Source organism: Anguilla anguilla, chromosome 8 (genome assembly GCF_013347855.1).
Source record: "Anguilla anguilla isolate fAngAng1 chromosome 8, fAngAng1.pri, whole genome shotgun sequence".
Lineage (NCBI taxonomy): Eukaryota > Metazoa > Chordata > Actinopteri > Anguilliformes > Anguillidae > Anguilla > Anguilla anguilla.
The window spans coordinates 15,584,741-15,599,461 of record NC_049208.1 but is presented as its reverse complement, the minus strand read 5'-3'; the positions used below and the strand labels follow the sequence as shown (position 1 = coordinate 15,599,461).

The window sequence follows — 14,721 nt, the reverse complement described above, 5'->3', positions numbered from 1 at the left end:
AAATTCATACAGTACCGTCTTCAAGAGGATTTGCATGATTTGTCTTTCATATGCAGTTGGATCCATTAAATGCAGTTCATTTGTGAATAAAAAAAAATATTTTAATATTGTATTTCTTTATAATTATCACATTTAATGAGGAGTAACAGCTGTCTCAGTTGGCTGCAGTGGGAGCACAGCCTCTTTTCTCTGGTGGTATTGGCCAGTCTGTACATTGTAAAAGGTTTGTGTGTTTTCTGTTTTAGTACAAAAAAAACCCAGACAGCAAGTATTGAATGCTCAGAACTTTATTAAAAGAAATGCAATGCAACTTCATCATGGAGCTGGTTCAGCTAGGTTAGAGGCCAGGTTTGTCACTCAATCGCTTGGCACAGATGAACTGAAACATTGCGGTACATGCAACGTCATTCCAGCCTTTCAGGTCTAAGGGTAAAAAATGAGAGAGAGGAATCAATGTATTCATATTATATTGCTCCTGCAGTAGGGATAACGTGGTGAGAATGCCTACCTCCATAGTTTGAGTGCACACAGTGCTCTATATTCCATCCGTTGTTGGGCTCTCCAGGAACCCACCTTGAAAAGTCACTTGGATTTGTACCATCGGTCCAAATCCATGCTTGTTTCTGAACAAGGTAGAGGTAAAATGCATCAGCACAAATTGCATTTAACTCAGAAAAGCATATACTGTACATGTCGCATCGCCCGAGGTATGAGAGGGTTCAGTTGGTTAGGGGTTAATATTCATCGCAATCTAGCGACCCCCACTGGTCGATCAGGCACCCATGGATTATAAACTGGGGGGGAATTTGAATGTGCTGCTCGCACATTGGGTGCCAGTGATTCTCCAAAACCCATGAGGGGGAAGGATGAAGCTCTTTATTTGATTTTGCATTGGTGTGGGTGTGCTCTCTCTCTCCATACAGCAAACTCTGATGTGTACTCGAAATTGCCACAAAACTCTCCCAGGGTTGTCACATGGTGTGTGTTATTAAAAAAAAAATTTCTCAATGTATTAGTGGTTTTATGTATCATATTTAACAACACATGCAAACACAGGTGAGTAATTAAAGATGACAGAAGTCAAGATGTCTTTATCATATTCTCAACAGTGAGGGTTCTACAAATTATGCAGAATCCTTCTGATAGTACCTTGTACAGGTCTGACATTCCGATCCAGTATGGGCCGTTTTCAACACGGTCATAACCGAAATGGAGCTGTTGAAGAAACTGATGCTCATCTTCACTGTGCACTGAAGCCAGGTTTGCCCCAAGATTCAAACAGTTTAGCTGAGGGAGGGAGAGAGGGAAAGAAAATAAATGGTAAATGGCAAAATAAATAATTTTACGAAGAAATACAGATTACTCCAATTTTTACTGTTGGAAATTGTGTAAAATGTGAAACTTATAAAAGATAAAAGATAACATTGTTATGACTTTGTACTTTGAATTATTTTTTAATTGAAAAAATAAAATGCTTATTGAAAGCCAAGAATAGCTTTGTTTCCATCCTCCTTTAATCAGAGACCTGAAGGGATGTAAAGGAACTCTGACCAAACCTGGTGATGACAACATAGAGTCTAACTGTGACCAATCAATTGTACTTAAATCTCACGCTGAAACAAAAACCTGGGGGTTTTTTTTATTTTAAAAAATCTGCAGGATTTAAACGTAGTCTTAAAATCGTTACCCAAGTTATCCTTACCCAGCTGGCACGTGACCGATCTTCAACGTTGAAATGTGTTTGAAATAATTGCGGTTGTTTCAACGTTGAAAAATCGTTGAAACAACGTTTAATGCTAAATAGTTGTAAAAAGGTTAACAAAATACTTATAAATCAATGTTGAAATTAACAAGATCTGCAGCCTACATTGAATCAACATAATGTCTTCAACAATGTTCTGCCTTTTAAATTATTATTATGATCATTATTATCATTTTATTATGTTTTGATCATAAGACCACTTCAAAAATCAATATGTTAAAAATAGAAAACAACAACATTTTTAGATATTGAAACATTGAAACAATGTCGTAATATCAATGTTGATTCGCCTTATAAAAATCGAAACAAAATTCAACAGTGATTCAACCTTGATCCACGACGTCCACGACGTTGATTCACCAGTGAATAAACGTTGAAATGCTGGCTGGGTATGCTTGATTTATAAAAATAACATAGTATAAAAAAAGAAAAGTTGCTCATGTTGGTTTATAGTGGTTTATTACACACCTTACTCACCTGTGACAAAAATCTCACGTAGCCTAATATCAAACTCACTTGAACATGCTTCACCATTACCCATTCTTGCGAATGCAGCCAATAATAGCCATTTTCCTCGAGGCTGCATTTCAACATTTTGTGTGCTCTTCATGTATGATATTGATTATTGGGTAAATGCCATGCTTAAAGCGCAAACACAGCCCACTTTGAGGATTTGTGCACAGCCCTTCGACGTGTAGCATCTCCATATAATTAGAAAGTAATTAACTTACGTCTAGTATACATTTTATGTAGAGATGCAATCCTATCCACAGCAAAATGGGATATTATAAATTATTATTTAGTCATGGTTTTCTGCATAAGCCACTATTTAAGATTCAGTTTGCTCGTAATACCAAATGGTTCTCATGTGGATAACCTCTGGAGGTGCAACTACATGCTGGTTTGGAGTCAATGCTGTGCTATAAAGCACAAACCCACAAATTTCAATGCCCACTGTGAAGCTGATCAGTCTTCAGACACTTCTGTACGTATCTAAAATACCTGGCTTTACACAAAAATAGTCTGGGCCAATGGGCGAAACACACTCTTCAATGGAAACAATATCTTTAAAAGTACCAGGAAGTTAACTTTTCCTTTAAGACGTTACCTCAGCATCAATCCAATTCTTCTTATTATTTACGTGCCGGAAGCAGCGGAAATTGTAGTGAATCCAACCATCAGGGCAGGGACCCTGAAGCAATTGTGTCCCAGCGCCGTGAGATACTGAGGAGCACATACATACAATAAAACACTCTTGGATTGCTGGTTGGTTTGTTTATCACATCTCTCAGACATAAAACACACAATCTTCTCTCACACAGTGTTACTGTGCCTGCCCAAAACCACGGGTCTATCCTGGAAAAACTGTCAGGTCCAACCAGCTCAAAGGAACTACTAAGAATGGATTGTATTCCTGTTACAATATATAACCAAGCACTCAAGACGTTAGATTCCTGGAAGGCTAGGTCAATTAGCAACTGAATTACACATTGAAAAAGAGCTTTCTGTCCAATTATTGAATTCAGTTAAGCAAAGTAGAGAATATTAGAGCACTAGATCAATGTTGTTTTACATTTTGTGTCCAAAGCCTTCAGTATTTTTGTTAAATACTCTCTAACAATATCACATTCTTACACTCCCGCCTGAAAAGAACACGAATCAGGACTCACCCAAAGCCATGCTTGAGAGAACAGCAACACCAAGGAATGTTGACAATGTGAAGGAAGCCATGCTGGCTCTTCAGCTACCAGGAGAGACAGATACATCCACATCATCCATAATGCAATGCATCGGTCAATAAACAGGCACAAGATCAATGGTACCTGAATGAAGGGGCTATTTTTAAAGCTCATCTTATGGTTTATATCGTATCAAAATAAGCCAAGAATAAGTGTTCCATTACCGTATGACAGCACAAGGTGAGGTGATTATGTGAGGAGTGTTCTTCCTTTGGTCTTGGCTCAGCTGAATGTGGCCTTAAATATTCTAAGGCTGTCTGGGAATATGGGGTGAGATGGGTGGGGGAGAAATGATCACAAGTATAGTTGTATGTCATATTCAGACCAGCTTCACAGCAACATTCACTATTAGTCCAATAATAAGATGCAGTGCCTGAGGGGATCTTCCTGAGTTTCAGGTATTCTGTGCAGATTTCTAAGAAATTGCCTACAGCACATTTGGAATACAAGAATGTCCTGGATTTTATTTGCAAATCAGTCTTAAATGAATGGAACTTAAAAAAATTTTAAATAATCATTTAAAAAAAACTTTAAGGAATTCAGAGAATTAACTAAATTTAGTTCATAAATTGATGATTTGCCCTTATTTTCTATGGGGATTTTTCAATTCAATAAATGGAATATCAGTTAATTTACTGAATTGAGTTTAACTGAAATGGAATTCATTCCTTGTAATGGTGGGGTCTTCATAACCATAACCTTTAACCTTATGATTGATTTATTTGAAGATGTAAAATGACAAATGATGTAAATTGAAATATAAAAAATGATACACCATTACTGATATCATACGGCTAGTCATAGAACAATGTTGTCACAGCAACTACTGCATTTGTGGAGTCAGGAATTCATCCACTTTGCTGTTAGAATCTGTCACACCATTTTCTTATTCCATGTTTTAATTATAGTATTCTGCTAGTTATTTCCAATGTCCCTGGATAAATACTGTTTGCCCCAGAATAAATTAAATCTCTTTTAAAACACGGTCCCCTGCATGAGCACGCCTCTTCTGATGTGTCCCAAGACACCACTGCCAAAGGCAAAAGCCATGCCCCTGTTTTGCAATGGAAAACAGACTAAATGAGTTGAAATGATACTACAACATCAACAACAAAAAAAATTAACATGCCTATTATTTGTCAAGTCATGGACTTAGGATCACTTCAACAGCTTCACTGAACAATGCTGGGAGGGCAAAGCTAGGAACTGATGCAGAAGCCCAGCCAGCAACTTGTGTAATAAAAGGAGCCTTCCAAAATGAGTCAGACCTCCAGTAGAGGACACTCCACAGCATAACTGAGTGACCATGCAGCTGAAAATGGAACTTTTAAAGGAAAATAATAATTGCTGTGGCAATTATTGACTATACACAGACTATACCTGGACTGACATAACTGGACTAACTCCCAGTACTCATTTCACTTAAATTCCCCTCTTTCATGCCACTCATGTTACATGTACCTCCATTCCAGCACTTATTGTAATTAGTTTTATGATCCTAGTGTTGTAGCTTGTACTTCCACCTCGTTTGACTTGGCATAGGTTCGGTCGAATAATGTTCATTGCGTGAATTGGACTGTGTTCTTGCCTATGAAAAAATGTACGAACTGAGTATTGTACCTTAGCGAACCCGTGTTTTGTAGTTGTTCTAATGACCTTGATATGCACTTTTGTACGTCACTTTGGATAAAAGCGTCTGCTAAATAAATGTAATGTAACGTAATGCGTGCAACTATGCATTGAGTCAAAAAATTCATACAGTACCGTCTTCAGGAGGATTTGCATGATTTGTCTTTCATATGCAGTTGGATGCATTAAATGTGGTTCATTTGTGAATAAAAAAAACCTATATATTTTAATATTGTATTTCTTTATAATTATCACATTTAATGAGGATTAACAGCTGTCTCAGTTGGCTGCAGTGGGAGCACAGCCTCTATTCTCTGGTGGTATTGGCCAGTTTGTACATTGTAAAAGGTTTGTGTGTTTTCTGTTTTAGTACGAAAACACCCAGACAGCAAGTATTGAATGCTCAGAACTTTATTAAAAGTAATGCAAAGCAGCTTCATCACGGAGCTGGTTCAGCTTGGTACTGACGGCCACATTAGTCATTCAGCCGCTTGGCACAGATGAATGCATAAGTTCTGGTACATGAGTTGTCAACCCAGCCTTTCGGGCCTAAGGGTAAAAAATGAGAGAGAGGAATCAATGTATTTATATTATATTTCTCCTGCAGTAGGGAGAAGGTGACAATGCCTACCTCCATGGTTTGACTCCACACAGCGCTCTGCATTCCCTAAGTCGTTGGGCTCTCCGGGATTCCACCTTGAAAAGTCACTTCGAATTGAACCATCGGTCCAAAGCCATGAATATTTCTGAACAAGGCAGAGGTAAAATGCATCAGCACAAACATTTGCCTCAGAAAAGCATATACATGTTGCAACACACACGGTATGAGAGGGTTCAGTTGGTTAGGGGTTAATATTCATCGCTATCTAGCGACCCCCACTTTTCGATCAGGCACCCATGGATTATAAACTGGGAGGGCATTTTAATGTGCTGCTCGCACATTGGGTGCCAGTGATGTTCAATCCAGCAAAAGGAGCAGATTTTGCTTTCTTATGTCCTTATTTAATTATGTTGATTTAGTTTATTGTTTTTGTGAGGGGAAGGGTGAAGGTGTTTGTTTTCGTGTGTGCGTACTCCTGTCCACAGTGTGGGGCTGAGAGTTTTGGTTGTCTGTGCATAGAAGACAGAGAAAAGACACAGCTGCTGAAAAGTGGCAGAGTTGGCACCTGAAAAGCTGCAGCTCGGTTTGCTTTCTTTTGTTTTTGTTGTTTTAGTTTGTTGTTTTAATTTATTGTTTTATCCAAAAACCCATGAGGGGGAAGGATGAAGCTCCTTATTTGATTTTGCATTGTTGTGGGTGTGCTCTCTCTCTCCATACAGCAAACTCCTATGCGCACCCGGAATTGACACAAAACTCCCCCAGGGTTGTCACATGGCGTGTGACAGTGGCAAAATTATATAATCCATTTTTTTCCAAATGTATTAGTGGTTCAATACATCAGATTTAACAACACATGCAAACACAGCTGAGTTATGATGACAGAAGTCAAGATGTCTTTACCATATTCAAAACAGTGAGGATTCTACAAATTATGCAGATCCCTTCTGAGAGTACCTTGTACAGGTCTGACAGTCCGATCCAGTATGGGTCGTCTTCAGAATGGACAGAACTCGTATGGAGCTGTTGAAGAAACTGATGCTCATCTTCACTGTGCACTGAGGCCAGGTGTCCCCCAAGATCCACACAGTTTAGCTGAGAGAGGGAGAGAGGGAAAGAAGATAAATGTTAAAAAGTAAACTAAATAATTTCACAAAGAAATTTAGATTACTGCAATTTTTACTGTCGGAAATTGTGTAAAACGTGAAACTTATAAAAGTTAAGATAACATTGTAATGACTTTGTACTTTTAATTTTTTTTTTAATTGAAAAAAATAAAGCTTATTGAAAGCCAGGAATAGCAACGTTTCTGTCCTCCCTTAATCAGACATCTGTAGGGATGTAACGGAACTCTGATCAACCTTGGTGATGACAACATAGAGTCTAACTGTGACCAATCAATTGTAATTAAATCCCACGAAGAAACAAAAGCCTGGGGCCTTTTTGATAAAAATTCTGTTGGATTTAAAAGTAATCTTAAGATAATTTCCCAAGTTATGCTTGTGCTTGATTTATGAAAATGGCATAGTTTAAAAAAAGTTGCTCATGTTGGTTTATAGTGGTTTATTATCCACCTTACCCACCTGTAACAAGAATCTCACATAATATCAAACTCACTTGAACATGCTTCACCATTACCCATTCTTGCGAATGCAGCCAATAATAGCCATTTTGCTAAAGGCTGCATTTCAACATTTTGTGTGCTCTTCATGTCTGATATTGATTATTGGGTAAATGCCATGCTTAAAGCGCAAACACAGCCCACTTTGAGGATTTGTGCACAGCCCTTCAACGTGTAGCATCTCCATATAATTAGCAAGTAATTAACTTACTTCTAGTATACATTTTACGTAAAGATGCAATCATATCCACATCAAACTGGGATATTATAAATTACTAGTTGGTCATGGTTTTCTGCATAAGGCACTATTTAAGATGCAATTTGATCGTAATACCAAATGGTTTTCATTTGGGTATTCTCTGGAGGCAGAACTATGTACATGCTGGTTTGGAGTCAATGCTGTGCAATAAAGCACAAACCCACAAGGGCCCTTATTTTCAATGCCCACTGTGAAGCTGATGGGTCTTCAGACACTTCTGTATGTATATAAAATACCTGGCTTTACGCACAAAAAATTGCCTGGGCCAACGGGCGAAACACACTCTTTAATGGAAACAATATCTTTAAAAGTACCAGGAAGTGAACTAGTCTTTTAAGACGTTACCTCTGCATCGATCCAAAACTTCTTATCAGAAACGTGCCGGAAGCAGCGGCAATTGTGGGAAAACCAACCATCGGGGCAGGAACCCTGAAACAATTCTATCCCAGCTCCGTGAGATGCTGAGGAAAACATACATACAATAAAACACTCTTGGATTGCTGGTTGGTTTGTTTATCACATCTCTCAGACACAAAACACAGAATCTTCTCTCACACAGTGTTACTGTGCCTGCCCAAAACCACGGGTCAATCCTGGAAAAACTGTCAGGTCCAACCAGCTCAAAGGAACTACTCAGTTCAGTTAAGCAAAGTAAAGAATATTAGAGCACTAGATCAATGTTGTTTTACATTTTGTGTCCAAAGCCTTCAGTATTTCTGTTAAATACTCTCTACCAATATCACACTCCCGCCTGGAAAGAACACGAATCAGGACTCACCCAAAGCCATGCTAGAGAGAACAGCAACACCGAGGAATGTTGACAATGTGAAGGAAGCCATGCTGGCTCTTCAGCTACCGGGAGAGGCAGATACATCCACATCATCCATAATGCAATGCATCGGTCAATAAACAGACACAAGATCAACGATACCTGAATGAAGGGGCTATTTTTAAAGCTCATCTAATGGTTTATATCGTATCAAAATAAGCCAAGAATAAGTGTTCCATTACCGTATGACAGCAAAAGGTGAGGTGATTATGTGAGGAGTGTTCTTCCTTTGGTCTTGGCTCAGCTGAATGTGGCCTTAAATATTCTAAGGCTGTCTGGGAATATGGGGTGAGATGGGTGGGGGAGAAACGATCACAAGTATAGTTGTATGTCATATTCAAACCAGCTTCACAGCAACATTCACTATTAGTCCAATAATAACATGCAGTGCCTGAGGGAATCTTCCTGAGTTTCAGGTATTCTGTGCAGATTTCTAAGAAATTGCCTACAGCACATTTGGAATACAAGAACGTCCTGGATTTTATTCGCAAATCAGTCTTAAAAGAATGGAACTTAAAAACATTATTTAAAAAACTTAAAGGAATTCGGAGAATGAATTAAATTTAGTTCATAAATTGATGATTTGCCTTTATATTCTATGGAGATTTTTCAATTCATTAAATAGAATATCAGCTAATTTACTGAATTGAGTTTAACTAAAATGGAATTCATTCCTTGTAATGGTGGGGTCTCCATAACCTATTCTGACTGATTTATTTGAAGATGTAAAATGACAAATGATGTAAATTGAACAATAAAAAAATGATACACCATTACTGATATAATAAGGCTAGTCATAGAACAATGTTGTCACAGCAACTACTGCATTTGTGGACTCATGAATTCATTCACTTTGCTGTTAGAATCTGTCACACCATTTTCTTATTTCATGTTTTAATTATAGTATTCTGCTAGTCATTGCCAATGTCCCTGGATAAATACTGTTTGCCCCAGAATTACCTAAATCTCTTTTAAAACACGGTCCCCTGCATAAGCACGCCTCTTCTGATGTGTCCCATGACACCACTACCAAAGGCAAAAGCCATGCCCCTGTTTTGCAATGGAAAACAGACTAAATGAGCTGAAATGATACTACAACATCAAAAAGAAATTAACATGCCTGTTATTTGTCAAGTCATGGACTTAGGATCACTTCAATAGCTTCACTGAAAAATGCTGGGAGGGCACAGCTAGGAACTGATGCAGAAGCCCAGCCAGCAACTTGTGTAATAAAAGGAGCCTTCCAAAATGAGTCAGACCTCCAGTAGTGGACACTCCACAGCATAACTGAGTGACCATGCAGCGGAAAATTGAACTTTTAAAGGAAAATAATAATTGCTGTGGCAATTATTGACTATACACAGACTATACCTGGACTGACATACCTGGACTAACTGCCAGTACTTATTTCACTTAAATTCCCCTCTTTCATGCCACTCGTGTTACATACACCTCCATTCCAGCACTTATTGTAATTAGTATTATCATCATAATGTTGTAGCTTGTACTTCCACCTAGTTTGACTTGGCATAGGTTTTGTTGAATTATGTTCACTGCGTGAACTAGACTGTTTTCTTGGCTATGAATAACTTTACGAAATTAGTATTGTACCTTATCAAACCTTTGTTTTGTAGTTGTTCCAATGACCTTGATATGCACTTTTGTACGTCGCTTTGGATAAAAGCGTCTGCTAAATAAATTGTAATGCATGCAAATATGCATCATGTCGCAAAATTCATACAGTACCGTCTTCAAGAGGATTTGCATGATTTGTCTTTCATATGCAGTTGGATCCATTAAATGCAGTTCATTTGTGAATAAAAAAAAATATTTTAATATTGTATTTCTTTATAATTATCACATTTAATGAGGAGTAACAGCTGTCTCAGTTGGCTGCAGTGGGAGCACAGCCTCTTTTCTCTGGTGGTATTGGCCAGTCTGTACATTGTAAAAGGTTTGTGTGTTTTCTGTTTTAGTACAAAAAAAACCCAGACAGCAAGTATTGAATGCTCAGAACTTTATTAAAAGAAATGCAATGCAACTTCATCATGGAGCTGGTTCAGCTAGGTTAGAGGCCAGGTTTGTCACTCAATCGCTTGGCACAGATGAACTGAAACATTGCGGTACATGCAACGTCATTCCAGCCTTTCAGGTCTAAGGGTAAAAAATGAGAGAGAGGAATCAATGTATTCATATTATATTGCTCCTGCAGTAGGGATAACGTGGTGAGAATGCCTACCTCCATAGTTTGAGTGCACACAGTGCTCTATATTCCATCCGTTGTTGGGCTCTCCAGGAACCCACCTTGAAAAGTCACTTGGATTTGTACCATCGGTCCAAATCCATGCTTGTTTCTGAACAAGGTAGAGGTAAAATGCATCAGCACAAATTGCATTTAACTCAGAAAAGCATATACTGTACATGTCGCATCGCCCGAGGTATGAGAGGGTTCAGTTGGTTAGGGGTTAATATTCATCGCAATCTAGCGACCCCCACTGGTCGATCAGGCACCCATGGATTATAAACTGGGGGGGAATTTGAATGTGCTGCTCGCACATTGGGTGCCAGTGATTCTCCAAAACCCATGAGGGGGAAGGATGAAGCTCTTTATTTGATTTTGCATTGGTGTGGGTGTGCTCTCTCTCTCCATACAGCAAACTCTGATGTGTACTCGAAATTGCCACAAAACTCTCCCAGGGTTGTCACATGGTGTGTGTTATTAAAAAAAAAATTTCTCAATGTATTAGTGGTTTTATGTATCATATTTAACAACACATGCAAACACAGGTGAGTAATTAAAGATGACAGAAGTCAAGATGTCTTTATCATATTCTCAACAGTGAGGGTTCTACAAATTATGCAGAATCCTTCTGATAGTACCTTGTACAGGTCTGACATTCCGATCCAGTATGGGCCGTTTTCAACACGGTCATAACCGAAATGGAGCTGTTGAAGAAACTGATGCTCATCTTCACTGTGCACTGAAGCCAGGTTTGCCCCAAGATTCAAACAGTTTAGCTGAGGGAGGGAGAGAGGGAAAGAAAATAAATGGTAAATGGCAAAATAAATAATTTTTACGAAGAAATACAGATTACTCCAATTTTTACTGTTGGAAATTGTGTAAAATGTGAAACTTATAAAAGATAAAAGATAACATTGTTATGACTTTGTACTTTGAATTATTTTTTAATTGAAAAAATAAAATGCTTATTGAAAGCCAAGAATAGGGCGACATAGCTCAGGAGGTAAGACCGATTGTCTGGCAGTCGGAGGGTTGCCGGTTCAAACCCCGCCCTGGGCATGTTGAAGTGTCCTTGAGCAAGACACCTAACCCCTAACTGCTCTGGCGAATGAGAGGCATCAATTGTAAAGCGCTTTGGATAAAAGCGCTATATAAATGCAGTCCATTTACCATTTTACCATTTAAGAATAGCTTTGTTTCCATCCTCCTTTAATCAGAGACCTGAAGGGATGTAAAGGAACTCTGACCAAACCTGGTGATGACAACATAGAGTCTAACTGTGACCAATCAATTGTACTTAAATCTCACGCTGAAACAAAAACCTGGGGGCTTTTTTTATTTTAAAAAATCTGCAGGATTTAAACGTAGTCTTAAAATCGTTACCCAAGTTATCCTTACCCAGCTGGCACGTGACCGATCTTCAACGTTGAAATGTGTTTGAAATAATTGCGGTTGTTTCAACGTTGAAAAATCGTTGAAACAACGTTTAATGCTAAATAGTTGTAAAAAGGTTAACAAAATACTTATAAATCAATGTTGAAATTAACAAGATCTGCAGCCTACATTGAATCAACATAATGTCTTCAACAATGTTCTGCCTTTTAAATTATTATTATGATCATTATTATCATTTTATTATGTTTTGATCATAAGACCACTTCAAAAATCAATATGTTAAAAATAGAAAACAACAACATTTTTAGATATTGAAACATTGAAACAATGTCGTAATATCAATGTTGATTCGCCTTATAAAAATCGAAACAAAATTCAACAGTGATTCAACCTTGATCCACGACGTCCACGACGTTGATTCACCAGTGAATAAACGTTGAAATGCTGGCTGGGTATGCTTGATTTATAAAAATAACATAGTATAAAAAAAGAAAAGTTGCTCATGTTGGTTTATAGTGGTTTATTACACACCTTACTCACCTGTGACAAAAATCTCACGTAGCCTAATATCAAACTCACTTGAACATGCTTCACCATTACCCATTCTTGCGAATGCAGCCAATAATAACCATTTTCCTCGAGGCTGCATTTCAACATTTTGTGTGCTCTTCATGTATGATATTGATTATTGGGTAAATGCCATGCTTAAAGCGCAAACACAGCCCACTTTGAGGATTTGTGCACAGCCCTGCGACGTGTAGCATCTCCATATAATTAGAAAGTAATTAACTTACTTCTAGTATACATTTTATGTAGAGATGCAATCATATCCACAGCAAAATGGGATATTATAAATTATTATTTAGTCATGGTTTTCTGCATAAGCCACTATTTAAGATTCAGTTTGCTCGTAATACCAAATGGTTCTCATGTGGATAACCTCTGGAGGTGCAACTACATGCTGGTTTGGAGTCAATGCTGTGCTATAAAGCATAAACCCACAAATTTCAATGCCCACTGTGAAGCTGATCAGTCTTCAGACACTTCTGTACGTATCTAAAATACCTGGCTTTACACAAAAATAGTCTGGGCCAATGGGCGAAACACACTCTTCAATGGAAATAATATCTTTAAAAGTACCAGGAAGTTAACTTTTCCTTTAAGACGTTACCTCAGCATCAATCCAATTCTTCTTATTATTTACGTGCCGGAAGCAGCGGAAATTGTAGTGAATCCAACCATCAGGGCAGGGACCCTGAAGCAATTGTGTCCCAGCGCCGTGAGATACTGAGGAGCACATACATACAATAAAACACTCTTGGATTGCTGGTTGGTTTGTTTATCACATCTCTCAGACATAAAACACACAATCTTCTCTCACACAGTGTTACTGTGCCTGCCCAAAACCACGGGTCTATCCTGGAAAAACTGTCAGGTCCAACCAGCTCAAAGGAACTACTAAGAATGGATTGTATTCCTGTTACAATATATAACCAAGCACTCAAGACGTTAGATTCCTGGAAGGCTAGGTCAATTAGCAACTGAATTACACATTGAAAAAGAGCTTTCTGTCCAATTATTGAATTCAGTTAAGCAAAGTAGAGAATATTAGAGCACTAGATCAATGTTGTTTTACATTTTGTGTCCAAAGCCTTCAGTATTTTTGTTAAATACTCTCTAACAATATCACATTCTTACACTCCCGCCTGAAAAGAACACGAATCAGGACTCACCCAAAGCCATGCTTGAGAGAACAGCAACACCAAGGAATGTTGACAATGTGAAGGAAGCCATGCTGGCTCTTCAGCTACCAGGAGAGACAGATACATCCACATCATCCATAATGCAATGCATCGGTCAATAAACAGGCACAAGATCAATGGTACCTGAATGAAGGGGCTATTTTTAAAGCTCATCTTATGGTTTATATCGTATCAAAATAAGCCAAGAATAAGTGTTCCATTACCGTATGACAGCACAAGGTGAGGTGATTATGTGAGGAGTGTTCTTCCTTTGGTCTTGGCTCAGCTGAATGTGGCCTTAAATATTCTAAGGCTGTCTGGGAATATGGGGTGAGATGGGTGGGGAGAAATGATCACAAGTATAGTTGTATGTCATATTCAGACCAGCTTCACAGCAACATTCACTATTAGTCCAATAATAAGATGCAGTGCCTGAGGGGATCTTCCTGAGTTTCAGGTATTCTGTGCAGATTTCTAAGAAATTGCCTACAGCACATTTGGAATACAAGAATGTCCTGGATTTTATTTGCAAATCAGTCTTAAATGAATGGAACTTAAAAAAATTTTAAATAATCATTAAAAAAAAACTTTAAGGAATTCAGAGAATTAACTAAATTTAGTTCATAAATTGATGATTTGCCCTTATTTTCTATGGGGATTTTTCAATTCAATAAATGGAATATCAGTTAATTTACTGAATTGAGTTTAACTGAAATGGAATTCATTCCTTGTAATGGTGGGGTCTTCATAACCATAACCTTTAACCTTATGATTGATTTATTTGAAGATGTAAAATGACAAATGATGTAAATTGAAATATAAAAAATGATACACCATTACTGATATCATACGGCTAGTCATAGAACAATGTTGTCACAGCAACTACTGCATTTGTGGAGTCAGGA

General features: G+C 38.0%; 3 protein-coding genes across 3 annotated transcripts; all 3 read right to left on the bottom strand.

Moving 5' to 3' along the window:
* Nucleotides 1-284: 284 nt before the first annotated feature.
* LOC118234524 (lactose-binding lectin l-2-like) lies at nt 285-3,746 on the bottom strand. The gene is made up of 6 exons (XM_035431114.1): nt 3,666-3,746; nt 3,433-3,506; nt 2,871-2,986; nt 1,150-1,287; nt 509-623; nt 285-423 (listed from the first exon to the last, which is right to left on the bottom strand). The coding sequence occupies exons 2-6, from the start codon at nt 3,491-3,493 to the stop codon at nt 338-340; spliced, it is 516 nt and encodes a 171-aa protein (XP_035287005.1). The 5' UTR covers nt 3,494-3,506; nt 3,666-3,746; the 3' UTR covers nt 285-337.
* Nucleotides 3,747-5,525: 1,779 nt separating this feature from the next.
* LOC118234525 (lactose-binding lectin l-2-like) lies at nt 5,526-8,699 on the bottom strand. Its single transcript, XM_035431115.1, has 6 exons — nt 8,620-8,699; nt 8,387-8,460; nt 7,954-8,069; nt 6,686-6,823; nt 5,762-5,876; nt 5,526-5,679 (listed from the first exon to the last, which is right to left on the bottom strand). Exons 2-6 carry the CDS (start codon nt 8,445-8,447, stop codon nt 5,606-5,608), a joined length of 504 nt encoding a protein of 167 aa, XP_035287006.1. The 5' UTR covers nt 8,448-8,460; nt 8,620-8,699; the 3' UTR covers nt 5,526-5,605.
* A 1,755-nt stretch (nt 8,700-10,454) lies between these two features.
* On the bottom strand, nt 10,455-14,121 carry LOC118234533 (lactose-binding lectin l-2-like). The gene is made up of 6 exons (XM_035431122.1): nt 14,041-14,121; nt 13,808-13,881; nt 13,246-13,361; nt 11,318-11,455; nt 10,677-10,791; nt 10,455-10,591 (listed from the first exon to the last, which is right to left on the bottom strand). The coding sequence occupies exons 2-6, from the start codon at nt 13,866-13,868 to the stop codon at nt 10,506-10,508; spliced, it is 516 nt and encodes a 171-aa protein (XP_035287013.1). The 5' UTR covers nt 13,869-13,881; nt 14,041-14,121; the 3' UTR covers nt 10,455-10,505.
* Between the last annotated feature and the right edge of the window lie 600 nt (nt 14,122-14,721).